This window comes from Perognathus longimembris, chromosome 19 (assembly GCF_023159225.1).
Source record: "Perognathus longimembris pacificus isolate PPM17 chromosome 19, ASM2315922v1, whole genome shotgun sequence".
In the NCBI taxonomy this organism is placed as follows: Eukaryota; Metazoa; Chordata; class Mammalia; order Rodentia; family Heteromyidae; genus Perognathus; species Perognathus longimembris.
This window is the reverse complement of record NC_063179.1, coordinates 22,334,024-22,349,259: the sequence shown is the minus strand read 5'-3', so window position 1 is coordinate 22,349,259 and position 15,236 is coordinate 22,334,024. Positions and strand designations below refer to the sequence as shown.

The following is a 15,236-nucleotide window of genomic DNA, read 5'->3' as shown; positions in this document are numbered from 1 at the left end:
CTACCACAGAGAACATTTGTTTATATATATATATCAGAACATATATTGGATATTTAATCTCCTAGCTAAATAGGAAATATCTTTATATTTTAATAATAATTTATAAGAAATATAAAATTTTCTAAAATTAATTTAGATCAATAAAATCAATTTAGATCAACTTGTTCTTTTCACGTTTAATTTTTAAAGATTTACTAATTAACTTGATTGTAATCATAAGCAATATTGATTTGCTATTTTTAAATTGAATACTGACTTAACTTCATCTTCTAAGAACCAAGAAAAATCTCCTTAAGTATTCAAAACAAAACTCATCTAGTAAGAGCAATATTCCAAAATTGTGATATGTAAGCTTAATAAGCACCATTTTGTTTAATATTATGAGTAATTTACTGCCTGAATGATCCACATACTCTAATTACTAAAAATCTGAATGTCCACACAATATTTTCCCATTCTACTGATGATTACATTCTGATTGATTCCTGCATGCTCCAAAGTTCCACACAACAGGATGAAGAGAAGAATAGCACGTGGTCCTGGGGGATTTTGAAGAAGTTAAAGGGAAAAGATGACACAAAGAAAAGTGTTCGAAAGAAACCTAAAGTCTCTGAATCAGACAATAATGAAGGTTCATCGTAAGAGCCAACCAAGCAAATTCAGTACACAATAGCTACACTAATATTAATTTAAGTTCATGCTACTAATATTTTATAACCAATAATCAAATCCTGGTAGGCTGAAGCCCTCTTAACATTCTTTTCTATTAATCTTCTTAGATTGATTTTTAAACTCGTGCATGAATTACATAAGAGGACCGCAATTATTTAAGAAGCATCATGTATTTCAATATTTTTCTTTCCCCATGAACTTGTGTGAAAACACTCACGTGTCCAGGGGCTTAGCTACTCTCACACACTTAGACACACGCATTCATCCACACACACTGCCCCTTTAGTAGGACTTGCTTAACTTCAATATCACATATAATGTTAGTCTTAATTCCAGTGCTATGTGCAATTGCATAGCCTTTTATTGTGACTATGTTTTTTTTTTTTTTTTTTTTTTGGCCAGTCCTGGGCCTTGGACTCAGGGCCTGAGCACTGTCCCTGGCTTCTTCCCGCTCAAGGCTAGCACTCTGCCACGTGAGCCACAGCGCCGCTTCTGGCCGTTTTTTCTGTATATGTGGTGCTGGGGAATCGAACCTAGGGCCTCGTGTATATGAGGCAGGCACTCTTGCCACTAGGCTATATCCCCAGCCCCATGTGACTATGTTTTAAACTACAGATTGTCTAACAAAAAACACTCCACTCCACTAGAAATGTAGGACATGATTTTTCATTTTTTAGAATATAATATCTACAGTCTTTCTAATTGGTTCATAATAGTGATACATGAATTCCATTTGAATTACACTTCCCCTTGACTAAAATTATCCTCAGTATCTCATTTGTCTAAATAAAAACTAAGGTATGAACTTTCTTTTTCCATTCTTCCTTCCTACACCAGAATTTGCCCTTTGGCATAAATTCCACACATATGAGTTGGAAAGATCTTAATCATGTCTCATGGCACAAAAAAAAACTTTCTCCTTTATATGTACTTCCTGTCACTACATTTAAGAAAAGTTTTTGTTGTTCATTTCAAAAAGCATCCCTAATTTCTAACCTTTTTGTAAAACACCAAATAGAAGTCAGTAAATGATACAATGGAAATTTTAAGGAAACACCAAGCAATGTCTTCTTGAACATTACTCAAATAGAATCCTAACTTGGAAAGAAAGTTGTTCTTTTCTGCTTCAGTTACACACCATCTAATTCTGGTTTTCAGTCACTTGGATTAATGATCCTTCACACACAACTTTAACCAGTCATTCCTGTCCTGTGTTCAGAAGTGTGTTTGTGTATGTGTATATAGCTAGAATTCATAACTCAGAAAGTAATAAATACAATGGGTTTGTTTTGTGGCAACTAAATTCCACTTAATCCTAATTTCACATAACTTTATCCATAAGCTCTCACCCTAGGTGGACGTTCCTTTCGTATTCTCCATTCTCCTAGTCCGGGATATATATGTACATATTGGGGAAAGTTGGCTATATTCCTATGACTTCTGTTTATTTTAATGACATGTTTTCTTCTTCAGTACAAATGAGCAGTTTTTGACCAGAATTATGTATGACAAAAGGACTCCAAAATAAAGAGTCCATTTAATTTACTCTGCTGTGAAAAGATGCCCAAACTTTAGAACAGATCTGAAAAACACTGGCCAATGGCTATGTAAAAAATAAACCAACTGAGTAACTTCTTGACTCTTGATTTTGAGAGGGTTCAGCTTTGGGGGTTCAAGAAATAGTCTGCCCAATCCCAGATTGATGGAAAGAAACGAGGCTTGGTGGAAAGTGGAGGATAAGAAAGGAATGCTGTTCAACAGATAATTAACCATTTTATGCCTCTGGACTATTGCCCATTTATAACTCACCTACATAAAGGAATTGGTTTTCAGGTTTATATTACTCTGATTATAATTTTATTCTCATTTTCTTTCTAGTTTCCCATCTCCTCCTAAACAACTGGGTAAGGAATTAAAATAAGGGCTTGTATATGTTACCTTTTTATCTCTTAAAGATAGGGGAATGGGAGACACTGATGAGGTTGAGATTTTTTTTTAATTGGTAGTAGGGCTTTTTAATTGGCCTGGGTGCTGTCCCAGACCTCAGTTGCTCGAGGATAGTGCTCCATCATTTTGAGCCACAGTGCCACTTCTGGTTTACTGGTGATTCATTGGAGATAAGAGCCTCACAGGGAGTTACCTGTCCAGGCTGACTTTGAACAACTCTCCTCAGTTCTCAGCCCCCTGAGAAGCTAGGACTACAGGCCTGAGCCACCAGAGCCCAGCTTGACTCAAAAAATAATGTTACCTCGGGCAAGTCACTTCAACATGGATGGCCACCATTATTTAAAATAAAGCAAGATAAGAAAAGTTTTTGAAGATGCATGGCTTTAAAACTATTCTTCCAGGAACTATTACAGCGTTAGAAATATGTGAAAATGAAGGACACCAACACCCACCATATCTCTCGCCCCAACTCATTCATTTTTCACACATCTAGTTCAGATTGTACTTGGAGATGTTTAATATAGAAATGCTTTTTATTTCTTTGTAGACTTTCAGCCAGCTTCCTTTTCACCTCATCTGAGACAGATCTTTCAAGGACTGCTTTTAAATTTAATCTGAAACTAAAATGCTTGTCAGCCATGAATATTCAGGGGCTTTCAAAGAGTTTATTTTTCCTAATGTGTAAATAAAGATCAGGTACACAGAGATCATCTACCTGACATTAGAACTTGGTTTGTAATTGCCAGTTTGAGAAAATGTAAGGACCTAACTGAAGTTGATCAATGTCTGATGATGTACTTGTATCCTAATCAATACCTGTTAAAAACTGATGCTGTAAAGAGCAGGCAAGACATAGAACAAATGTAATCAATTCACTTTTTAATGTGGATTTGGTGGTTTATTGTTTTTGTTGTTTGCAGGTGTGTTTCAAGTATATTTGACTGAAATGGCAATTTTTACCCTTTTAAAGTATTCATTATGAATTTTTCAAATAGCTGAGAAAAGGTAAAACCTGTTTCCTACACACAGTAAGAGAAATATAGCAATTCATTGGCACACTAGAGAGCATTTAAAATTTGTGATAATCGTTCTTTAAAATTTTTGCAATTCATTTCTATTTAGTTTTTTATGGTGCATCTTGGACCTAGAGAGAAAGCATTCTTCCTGACTTTATGAGAAGTCTAGAAGGAAGAAACAGATCTACACACTGAAAAGACCATTGAGCAGGTTTTCTGCCAAAATTCTATCTCATCACCTACTTGCCTCTGAAATATCTGTAGAAATAGTATTTGGGTCTGAAAGCAATGCAGTCTTACTATCACTGCAGTACTAAAGTTAATGATCAAATAAAAAAGAATACAGGAAGAATGGGATTGAGGGATGGAGGAAGACAACGAGAGACAAGAAGGAAGGGAGGGAGGGAAAGAAAGAGGAAGACATAGATATATAAACAGGATAATGTATATTAATCACAATACTTCAAACCCCAAATGAATCTTAATCTCAATCTGCAGGTAAATATTGTTCAATTTTATTACAATTTGCTAATGCTGTCACCAGCGATTTATCCATCCATCTATCCATCGATCCATTCATCACACCTGTGTGTGTTCATATAATCAGTTGTAGTCCATGTTTTGTGTTTTTTTTCTTCTAGATATTGTTATAATCATGGTCACTAATTGTGTTTGATTTTTGGTTTTGAAAGAAATGTAAGATAGCTACAGATAGAAACTTCTCCCTGTGAAGAACAGGGGTTCTCAGAGAAATGTACATAGATACCAGGAAATCCTTCTTACTGTCCAAGAAGCAGCTTCATATTAAAAACATCAATAAATGTTCACATCAAAATGAAATCTGGGGGCTGGGAATATGGCCTGGTGGCAAGAGTGCTTGCCTCCAACACATGAAGCTCTCAGTTCAATTCCCCAGCACCACATATATGGAAAACGGCCAGAAGCGGCGCTGTGGCTCAAGCGGCAGAGTGCTAGCCTTGAGCAGGAAGAAGCCAGGGACAGTGCTCAGGCCCTGAGTCCAAGGCCCAGGACTGGCCAAAAAAAAAAAAAGAAATCTGGGTATAACATGCATAATCCCAGCACTCAAGAGTCAGAGAGAGGAGGATCATGAATTCGAGGCCAGTTTGAGTTGCATAGTGAGTTTGTGACTGTACCAAACTACATAGAGAGAAATCCTATCTCAAAAAATTAATTTACTGGGGCTGGGGATATGGCCTAGTGGCAAGAGTGCTTGCCACTTATACATGAGGCCCTGGGTTCAATTCCCCAGCACCACATATAGAGAAAATGGCCAGAAGTGGCACTGTGGCTCAAGTGGCAGAGTGCTAGCCTTGAGCAAAAAGAAGCCAGACACAGTGCTCAGGCCCTAAGTCCAAGGCCCAGGACTGCCAAAAAAAAAATTTAATTTACTGTAAAATTAATTTAAATTAGTTTAATTAATATAAAAATTAATTTACTGTATTTCAAGCTTTGATATTTTATCTTTTGCTAGACATTGGAGAAGAAGTTTATGATGATGTGGATGCCTCTGATTTTCCTGCTCCACCAGAAGAAATGATGTAAGTAAAATGCTTTCATTACAATGAAATATTAAAAATAAGATTATATTAAAAAAAAAAACAAGAAAATGCAACCAAAATAACAATCATGTGGGATACTTGTTTACTGTATGCAATCATTTTGTTCTGTCCTACTTCTAATACTATTTTTCTTCTGTCTTTCTCTTTTTCCAGAGGCTTTCTGTTTGTATTGTTGTTGTTTGGTTTGGTGGTAGTATTGTTGTTGTTGCTCAGCAAACACTATCCCACTTGAGCCATGCCCCTACCCTTCATACCATATGTTATTTGTTTGTTTGTTTGTTTCTGCCTGGCCAGTGATCTTCTTATTTATAACTCATGCATACCTTCATTGATGGATACATACCACCACTCCCAGCTTAAGATGAAGTCTTTATTTGTTTGTTTGTTTTACCCAGGCTCACCTTGAACCATGATCCTTCTGATCTTTACCTCCTGAAAGCAAGGAGGAACCACCGCACTTGGGCACTTGGCCAGCTGTGCTTCTTTGTGAGGCCAGCTCTAAGTTTCTGGCCACATGTGTGAGCAAATTCTCCTAAATCTCCTCTCTGCCACAACCCTACTTCCCACTCCCCTCAGTCCCCTTCCTTTGGCCTCCTAGTGCTGATCCTTGTCCCCTGATTAACCCTTGCTGGAGATTCACTGGTGTGGCATTCATTTGTTTACTCATTGCCAAAATATATTTGATAATCTGGTCACAAAAGATCACAGTGAATTATTTCCGCCTTTTATTCTTATCCTTTTCCCCAAGCAATTTCTGTCTTCAATATACTTCTTTCATATCTCAACCCTCATCTTCCTGTTCATGGTACCTGTATCTGTACTACATTGCTTTCCTTTGTGAAAGAAGAAAGGATTTGGAGTTCACTTGTTTATTCGTTTTCATTTTATGCTGTTACTAGAGCTTGAACTCATGGCCTAGGCACTATCCCTTAGCTTTTCCACTGAAGGCTGACACTCTACTATTTGAGCTAAAGATCCATTTCCAGCTTTCTATTTGTTGTTTTAAAGGAATTTACAGTGTAGTTTTTCTCACAAAAGTATCAGATTCTCAACAATTCGATTCAGATTTTCTAAGTTGACAGTAACCTTCAGCTGACCTGACATTTCAACTTAATCCTAAATTAAAATGTGTTCACATTGGTTAATAAAACCGAGTTTTGAAAATTCTTCTCAGATGGAATATAACATCATAGGATGTTTCCTCATTTCCAAAAAATATATAAATGGTTGTTATATACTAAGTACAAAAGCAGAACACTCCTGTGACTCAGAATAAAAATATGGTGTATTTAACTGTTAAAAGACAAAAGTAAAGGGACACAGGAAGTGGAGCTTTCTGAGCTGTACTTTAAGAATGCATGAGAGGGGTAGGGAGTATGGTGAGGTAATGAAGGGAAAAAGGAATGCATGAGAGAACTCCAAGTATTTATTTTTTAACCAGCATTGTTAACCTAATTTTACTGAACTGCAGACAGTTTCACCAGCAAAGAACCTGAGGACAAAGTTCTCAGTCATTCACATATGAAGGTCAAGTTCTACAGACAAAACAAGAAAGATAGAAGCTGTTCCTATCTCTGATAGTTTCTAATGCCTTTTTCTGTTTTACATTATTGTAAACTATAAACCAGCTCTACCAGAACCCCAGTCATGCCCAGGACCTTTTCTCCTAGGAGGAAAAAAATTCTAGTGATTGAACTTGATCTGCTAGAAACTGCTCTCTTACCCATTTGTTTATTGTCAGTATTCCACCACTTTTACTAAGTTATTTTCAGTGATAGCTTGTGGGGAATTTTTAACACTCATATATCGTCTGGTATTCCCACAGAGCTAATCTGAGTTAGCAAATCCCCCAATTCCCAGAACCCTCTACAATAGGAGGAGGTCGAAGGGCAGATGCAAAACATCTGGGACAAGGCAGTGTGCTAATTCTCTTCACAGTGAGCGAAGTGAATAGTGAGGATCAAAATTCTGTGTCAAACAATTCAAATAAACCATCTTAGAAAATCTACTTAAAAATTAGTATTTGAGGGAGGGAGGGGGGCATGAGGGACAAGGCAACAAACAGTACAAGAAATGTATCCAATGCCCAACGTATGATACTGTAACCTCTCTGTACATCAGTTTGATAATAAAAATTTGAGAAAAAAATTAGTATTTAAATTGTTATATTATGGGGGCTGGGAATATGGCCTAGTGGCAAGAGTGCTTGCCTCCTACACATGAAGCTCTCGGTTCGATTCCCAAGCACCACATATATGGAAAACGGCCAGAAGGGGCGCTGTGGCTCAGGTGGCAGAGTCCTAGCCTTGAGCGGGAAGAAGCCAGGGACAGTGCTCAGGCCCTGAGTCCAAGGCCCAGGACTGGCCAAAAAATAAAAAATAAAAATAAAAAAATTGTTATATTATTCACAAGTATTATAGTTTGCTAATTCTAATTTGTTTGTATTTTTGTTTGTCAAAACCCCTTTTCCACGTACTCACAGCCTTTCTCTGACATCTGTTCCATAACCCTAGGGAATAGATCTCAACCCTATTCGCAACTTATTCACAATAGGGAAAATGTAATTTTTTTTTGTTTGTGCCAGGACTGATGCTTGAACTCAAGACCTAGACACTGTCTCTTAGTTTTTTTGTTCAAGACTGGGCTTCTACCCCTGGAGCTATAGCTCCACTTTCAGCTTCATTGTAGTTAATTGAGCATAGAGTATCTTGGCTATTTCTGCCTGGATTAGTTTCAAACATTGATCCTCAGATCTCATCCCCATAAGGAACTAGGATGATGAGCGTGTGCCACCAGTGCCCAGCCTGGGAAGATTTTAAAGTATGTATGTATGCACTGAAGATATTCAACCTAGAATTTAAAATCAACTAATCGAAATGAAAGCTGAATTTCTAGGAACTGAGCAAGGACATTATGTTTTAAAAGCTCTTCCTCAGGTGGCAATGGGTGAAACAGGCTGCAAAAGTACTAACTTGGCTTGTTCACTTCTATTGTGATCATTTATAGTCCATTTGATATGGTGAGGTACAGTCGATTTCTAGCTTGAGCCCTTATTTTTAAAATATTAAATCCATTAATTAAGCAAAACACATAGAATATAGTTTTCTTGGAATGACATCAATCAAGATGCGTCATATTTAGAAACTGGTTCATTGAATGGCAGCTTCTTTGTATAACTACTTAAAGGTATTAAAATTTTATTTTAAAAAAGAATGTAGCTTTCTCTTATACACACATTCATTTCAAGTGGATAATTTAATAAAGCAATTAAGATAAGATTGAGCATTAGTTATCTTCATGAAAAATAATCCCTTACACAGTAGTTAGTTAGGATCCTAATTTTGCCTAAGTTTTTTTCATTAACCAATGATGTCTTCCTCTTACTCTGACTCCATTTATTTATTTACTTGCTTTGTTGTCTATTTATTCTGCTTCTGAGAGTCAAACCCAGGGCTCTATACAAACGAGGCAAGTACTCTACTATCCAGCTATAATTTTTACAGTTTTGGGATTCGTTCTAAATAGGTACAAAAATATTAACTACCGATATGGTTTATAAGCCTTAAAATCCATTTCTGCTTTTTTAATTTTATTTTTATTATAGCATTGACATAGAGAGGGGTTACATGAAACAGGTAATGAGTACAATTCTATTTGAACCATGTTTCCCGAGAATTTCTACAACATTAACCAATTCACTTTGGGACTTACTCCTTTAGGAGAGTTTGAATATGTAGGAAGTTTATGTAGAGGTTAAATCACAAAGCCACTGGTGAACAAGTGTGTTTCAACTACTGCACAGGGATTTTGTAGGATTCATTCTAATAGAGAATCACTTACTTCCATTGTAACTCATAATTAGTGCTATCTTTCAGAATCCTTTCCATATTATGAAAGGTCATTATTTATTATAATGAATAGTACTGGGTTTCTAAGAAAAATAATTAAAATAATGTTGAGCAACAATTTAATGTTTAATTAAGTTTCTATTATAATCTGTTATTTTTAACGAGTATTGTTCATGTTTTTATGTGCCACTCAAGTCAAGCAATCAACATTGGAAAGTCCAAAACAGAAGAAAAAGACCCTAAGAAGCTAAAAAAGCAGGAAAAGGAAGAAAAAGACCTTAGGAAAAAATTTAAAGTATGTTGCATTCAATTTTTGTTTTGGTTTTTGTGAGTCATAGGGCTGGATCTCAGGGGCTAAGTGCTGTCCCTGAACTTTTGTGCTCAAGGCTAGCACTCTACCACTTTGAACTACAGCTCCACTTCCAGTGTTCTAATGGTTAATTGGAGATAAGAGTCTCACAGACTTTCCTGTCCAGGCTAGCTTTGAACACTGATCCTCATATCTCAGCCTCCTGAGTAGCTAGAATTAAAGGTATGAGCCACTAGTACCCAGCATATTCAATATTATATAGAAATTAAAGCACTAATATAATAATTAACTTTAAATACCAAAATACACGTTACAGTTATCTATCACAGCTCCTTTATTTCCACAAAACTTATTTTAGATTTTAATATTTTTACATAATAAACTATGCAAACTGCCATATGTAATATATATGTACGTATATATGTATACACACATATATGTATATAGACATACAGATGTCTATATACATATAAATACTATTGCAGTCATCTAAATTTAGACAAAAGACAATCTAAAAATATTATTATTATTTTAATATGTTTTATTAGTTTTGAGTAGTTGTACAAAGAAGTTGTCATTCAAGGGCTGGGGATATGGCCTAGTGGCAAGAGTGCCTACCTCATATACATGAGGCCCTGGGTTCGATTCCCCAGCACCACATATACAGAAAATGGCCAGAAATGGCGCTGTGGCTCAAGTGGCAGAGTGCTAGCCTTGAGCAAAAAGAAGCCAGGGACAGTGCTCAGGCCCTGAGTTCATGGCCTAGGACTGGCCAAAAAAAAAAAAAAAAAAAAGAAGTTGTCATTCAACAAGGTTGATTATGAATATAATACCATCATGATCAATGTCACCTCTTTCATCATTCTCCCCTGTCCCTCCCAATTCTATTTTATATACAAAGTTGGTAAGGTTAAGATCAAACTTTTTCTCCTGAATTTTCCCAATTTTCTTCAATGTTTTCATATTATTGTTCAAAAACACTAAACTGACTAAATTTCTCAACAAATGAATTACTATAATAATAGTGCACATCAGCCAGTCATTTCAATGTATTTGTTTTTCCAGTATGATGGTGAAATTAGAGTTCTATATTCAACCAAAGTTGTACCCTCCTTAACTTCTAAAAAATGGGGAGCGAAGGACCTACAGATAAAACCTGGAGAATCTCTTGAAGTTATACAAAACACAGATGACATAAAGGTTCTCTGCAGGAATGAAGAAGGAAAATGTAAGTTACTCTTCACACCGTATCTGCATGACATTCCAGAATTTACTATCCAAACAAATTTGAGTGATCACCTTGTTTAACTAACTTATTTTGCTCTCTGGTTTATTATAGAAAAAAAAACTTGAGATTTTGTTCTACTGAAGTCAGTAGATTTTACTTTTATGCCTTTTCTTTTTTTTTTTTTTTTTTTTTTTTTGTCCAGTCCTGGGGCTTGGACTCAGGGCCTGAGCACTGTCCCTGGCTTTTTTGCTCAAGGCTAGCACTCTGCCACTTGAGCCACAGCGCCACTTCTGGCCATTTTCTGTATATGTGGTGCTGGGGAATCGAACCCAGGGCCTCATGTATATGAGGCAGGCACTCTTTGCCACTAGGCCATATCCCCAGCCCCCTTTTATGCCTTTTCATTTACAACTGCTAGTTTTATAGTGGATATAAAATGTAAATATTCTTAAAATACTTTCTTAGAGACAACCAGCATCTGAAAATCCTAGTGTGTATTTAAATTGCAGTTAGTATGTCTGTCTTGGAGTGGTAGATCTCAAGATCTGGAGAGCAGGTGGCCTCTGGGACCAGAACTGTTTCCCTCAGTTGTTTTCATACACATATGAGAGAACCGGTGTGTCTAAGCAATGAGTGGTTCTTCCTCTGCCCTGGTTTTAAAAAATCATATGACATATCACATCTAAAATTGACAGTTTACTTGCCTACATGCCCATATGTTTTCATTTCCTCTTTGGATGTACCTAGTGCAACAAATTGTTCTAAATAAACACAAGATAATTCCTATTCTCTTCAACGTTATCAGCTATGAGAATTGACTAATGGACATTGCCTTGTCGAATTTTAAAAGGAAGCTCTTTACAACTGTGGAATGAGTAACTTAAAATTATATTCTCCTATATTTGAAATTAGATGACCAACATGGTTGCCATATAAACATGAGCTCTGCGTTTAATTTTAATGGGAGGAAATTGACTCAGGGACAGGAACTAAAATGGTTTCAAGAATACAGCATGGGGCTGGCTTGCCTTGTATACATGAAGTCCTGGATTCGATTCCCCAGCACCACATATATAGAAAATGGCCAGAAGTGGCGCTGTGGCTCAAGTGGCAGAGTGCTAGCCTTGAGCAAAAAGAAGCCAGACACAGTGCTCAGGCCCTGAGTCCAAGGCCCAGGACTGGCCGAAAAAAAATAGAATACAGCATGGTGACTTGAGCATGTGAGGAAATGAAAGTTAAGATAGAGGAGGTGAGGTTTGGCTTTTCAAAGGAAATGCGGAACGTAGGTACAGAAGAAAAACGTCAGGAGCAGTGTAATATAAAGATTTGAAGCTCAGATCACGTGCTGATAATCCTAGCTATGTAGGATCTGAGAGCCCTGAGGATAAGAGTCGAAGCCAAGCCAAGGAGGAAAGTCTATGAGTCTCTTAATTAACCCCTAGAAAAAAGCTGAAATTAGAGATGTGGCTCAAGTGGTAGCACATTAGCTTTGAGTGAAAAACCTAAGGGACAATGCCCAGGCCCTGATTTCATGCCCTGGCATCACCACAAAAGAGAGAAAAAAGAGAAGGGGAAGAGGAAGGGAGGGGAGGGTGGAGAGGAAAGGGGAAAGGAGGAAAAGAAGCTCAATTACCCAGATGCAGTGATACATGTCATTAATTCCAGCACTATGCAAATTCAGGCAAGGTAGCCTGAGCTATGTAATATGACCTTGTCTCAAAAAGTTAAAACGTTTCTAAAGTCACTCATATTAAACACCAAAAACTAAAGAGAGAAAAAGAATGTAGAGAGAATATTTTAATAAACCCCAAATCATAATTTATATTAAATATTATATATTACATGTTGTTATTTCATTCTATTGTATGAGTAATATATTAACTGTCTTTTACCTCGGTAAATGTATACAATGTGATTTTATGGTTTTAAGCTTAATGAAATCAAATTGAGTAAATTTATTTTGTTTCTGAACACATGACAAGTGAAACAATGAGGAAATTATACATCATTATTTTTATTAGCTAAAAAACTGAAATTATTAGAATAAAGTTAATTTATGACTTTCCCAAGATATTCTGCTTCCTTGGCAACTTAATATTCACAATATCCTTCTAAAAGCTGAGTCATTGATTAGTCCTGAGTCACATCTGCACTGTGGTAAGCAAACATTTTGGAAAAATTTTAGCTGACACAGATGGGGGTGGGTGTTGCTTTCCTAACTCACTGTCCCTACTGCATATTTCAAGACATTTGTTTCAAGTCACTGTGTTCTCCTCTCCGGAGGCTTCTAAATAATAATTTTGTATGTGAGAATTCCTGGTGTGTCCATACTCACAATATTATAGGGATAACTAAACACAGAACACATACTTCATGGTCCAGAACCATGGTAATTTTGTTTTTCGGGGTGGGAGTGGGTTGACATCCCTATAATGAATATACATGAAACATACAAGAAAAATAAATTGTAGTCCTAATGCAAAAAAAAAGCATACATTATCTCTAGGAACTATAGTGGAGAGATTACATATTATAAATAATCATGGTAAGTCACTTGTTTGACATTGCCATGAATCATGCCTTTAATAGAATGAAATTTTTGAAGCTTTTAAAGCTATTAAACAAAAAAAACTGTTATATTTAAAGCCAGCTTCCTTCAAAAAACACTATGTAATGTAAGCTAATGAGCCCTAAATTATCACATAGTCAGCGAACTAAAATACAGTAGCACAGTACCATCCCACACTCCATCTCCTTGATCTTATTTCTTAAGGTATTTTTCTTACTAAAGCTGATTATTTCTCAAGCAGCATTCACAATCACTGAAATTTATGTTTCAGAGAAACAGAAAGAGCAAAAGCATCAATAGCAAAAGAATCATCGAAAAAGATAGCATCACCAAAAGTTCCTTAGAACTCTTGAATATGGAAGATCAAGGGAGTAATGTATTAGTTGTTAGAGAACCTAAAAAACACATTTTTAATAATTACTTCATGAAGTTAATGAAGTTAAGGCAACTAAACTGTACATTATGAATTAGAATGTTGGTCACAAAAAGAACTATTTTAGTACCCTTAATAGACATCTGGATCTCTGAAATATTAACATAACTAAGTTTTAGAAAGCAAACTACCTAAAAGGCTAGAAAAAAAATTGAAAACTTTAATTTTATTTATTTTACTCAACTTAAATATATAATTTAAGATTCATGATTTTATTATTTATTTTTTTTTTTGGCCAGTCCTGGGCCTTGAACTCAGGGCCTGAGCACTGTCCCTGGCTTCTTCCCGCTCAAGGCTAGCACTCTGCCACTTGAGCCACAGCGCCGCTTCTGGCCGTTTTCTGTATATGTGGTGCTGGGGAATCGAACCTAGGGCCTCGTGTATCCAAGGCAGGCACTCTTGCCACTAGGCTATATCCCCAGCCCTATGATTTTATTTTATTTTAATTGGTACTAGGCCTTCATACTTTCTTGGCTGGTACTCTACTACTTGAACAATACCCGCAGCCCAGGTTTTTGTTGGTCAATTTTTGACATGGAATCTAGTCAACTTTCGACCCAGACTCACTCCAAACCATGTTTCTTTAGATCTTAGCTCCTGAGTAGCTAGGATTGCAGATGTAAGCCATCAGCACCTGGCTTCATGATTGATAATTTTAGAATGGTGTCATATCAAATCAGTTGCATTATAACATCAACATATTTAAATAAGTGTGTTCCTTGTAGGAATCTTTTTTTTTGTAGTCTTTAATACATTCACTCTGCTACAGAACCAAAATTATATCTTCAACCAATAACAATAGCTAAACTTAATAAAAGTTATTTGGAAGCTGTATTAATGATGTACTCACTGCATATACACAATGGAATTCTATGCCTCTAATCAGAAGGAATGATACTGCCCCATTCATAAGAAAATGGAAGGACTTGGAAAAAATCATACTAAGTGAAGTGACCCAGACCCAAAGAAACATGAACTCTATAGTGTCCCTTATAGGGAATAGCTAGTACATGATTAAGCTAGTCATAGCAGAAGATCACAATAGCCCAATAGCTATACCCATATGAACACATAAGATGATGCTAAGGGAAATGAACTCCATATTATGGACACAAGTGTTACATCATTGTTATAATTATTTTCAACATGCCATGTGAAACCATATCTTTTGGGGTTATTTGTTGTTGTTTGGTTGTTAGTTTGTTTGTTTTATATTTAAGAAAGAAAGAAAAGAATAAAAAATAGAAATGTACTCACTGCTTTACATATGAAACTGTAACCCCTCTGTACATCACTTTGACAATAAATTATTTTTTTAATGCCAGCATAATACTGGCACGAAATTATAAGTTTAGACCAATGGGATAGAAGGATCCAAAACTAAAACCATCAATTGGTTTTTGAGGAGAACAAAAAAATAATATACATTAGAGAAAAGTCAATTTCTTTTTTTTATTAAACTTTTTTCTTTATTGGCAAAGTGCAGTACAGAGGGGTTACAGATTCATATGTAAGACAGTGAGTACATTTCTTGTACAACTTTAACAAATAGTGCAGTATTGTTAAAACTGAAAATCCACATATATAAGACTAAAATTAGATTTCTACCTCTAACTTCGTTCAGAATCAACTC

The 15,236-nt window shown here is 36.0% G+C and overlaps 1 protein-coding gene across 2 annotated transcripts in view; it reads left to right on the top strand.

The window, feature by feature from the left end:
- The window catches only part of Fyb1 (FYN binding protein 1), a 147,133-nt gene that overhangs the window by 127,191 nt on the left and 4,706 nt on the right, over window positions 1-15,236 (top strand). Inside the window, exons 12-16 of one of the 2 annotated variants that reach the window (XM_048368134.1) lie at window positions 501-638; window positions 2,551-2,576; window positions 5,128-5,194; window positions 9,259-9,358; window positions 10,439-10,601. In XM_048368134.1, the coding sequence (XP_048224091.1) occupies window positions 501-638; window positions 2,551-2,576; window positions 5,128-5,194; window positions 9,259-9,358; window positions 10,439-10,601 (494 nt within the window). The remainder of the gene's footprint in view (window positions 1-500; window positions 639-2,550; window positions 2,577-5,127; window positions 5,195-9,258; window positions 9,359-10,438; window positions 10,602-15,236) is intronic. The other variant, XM_048368135.1, reaches the window with a different exon arrangement.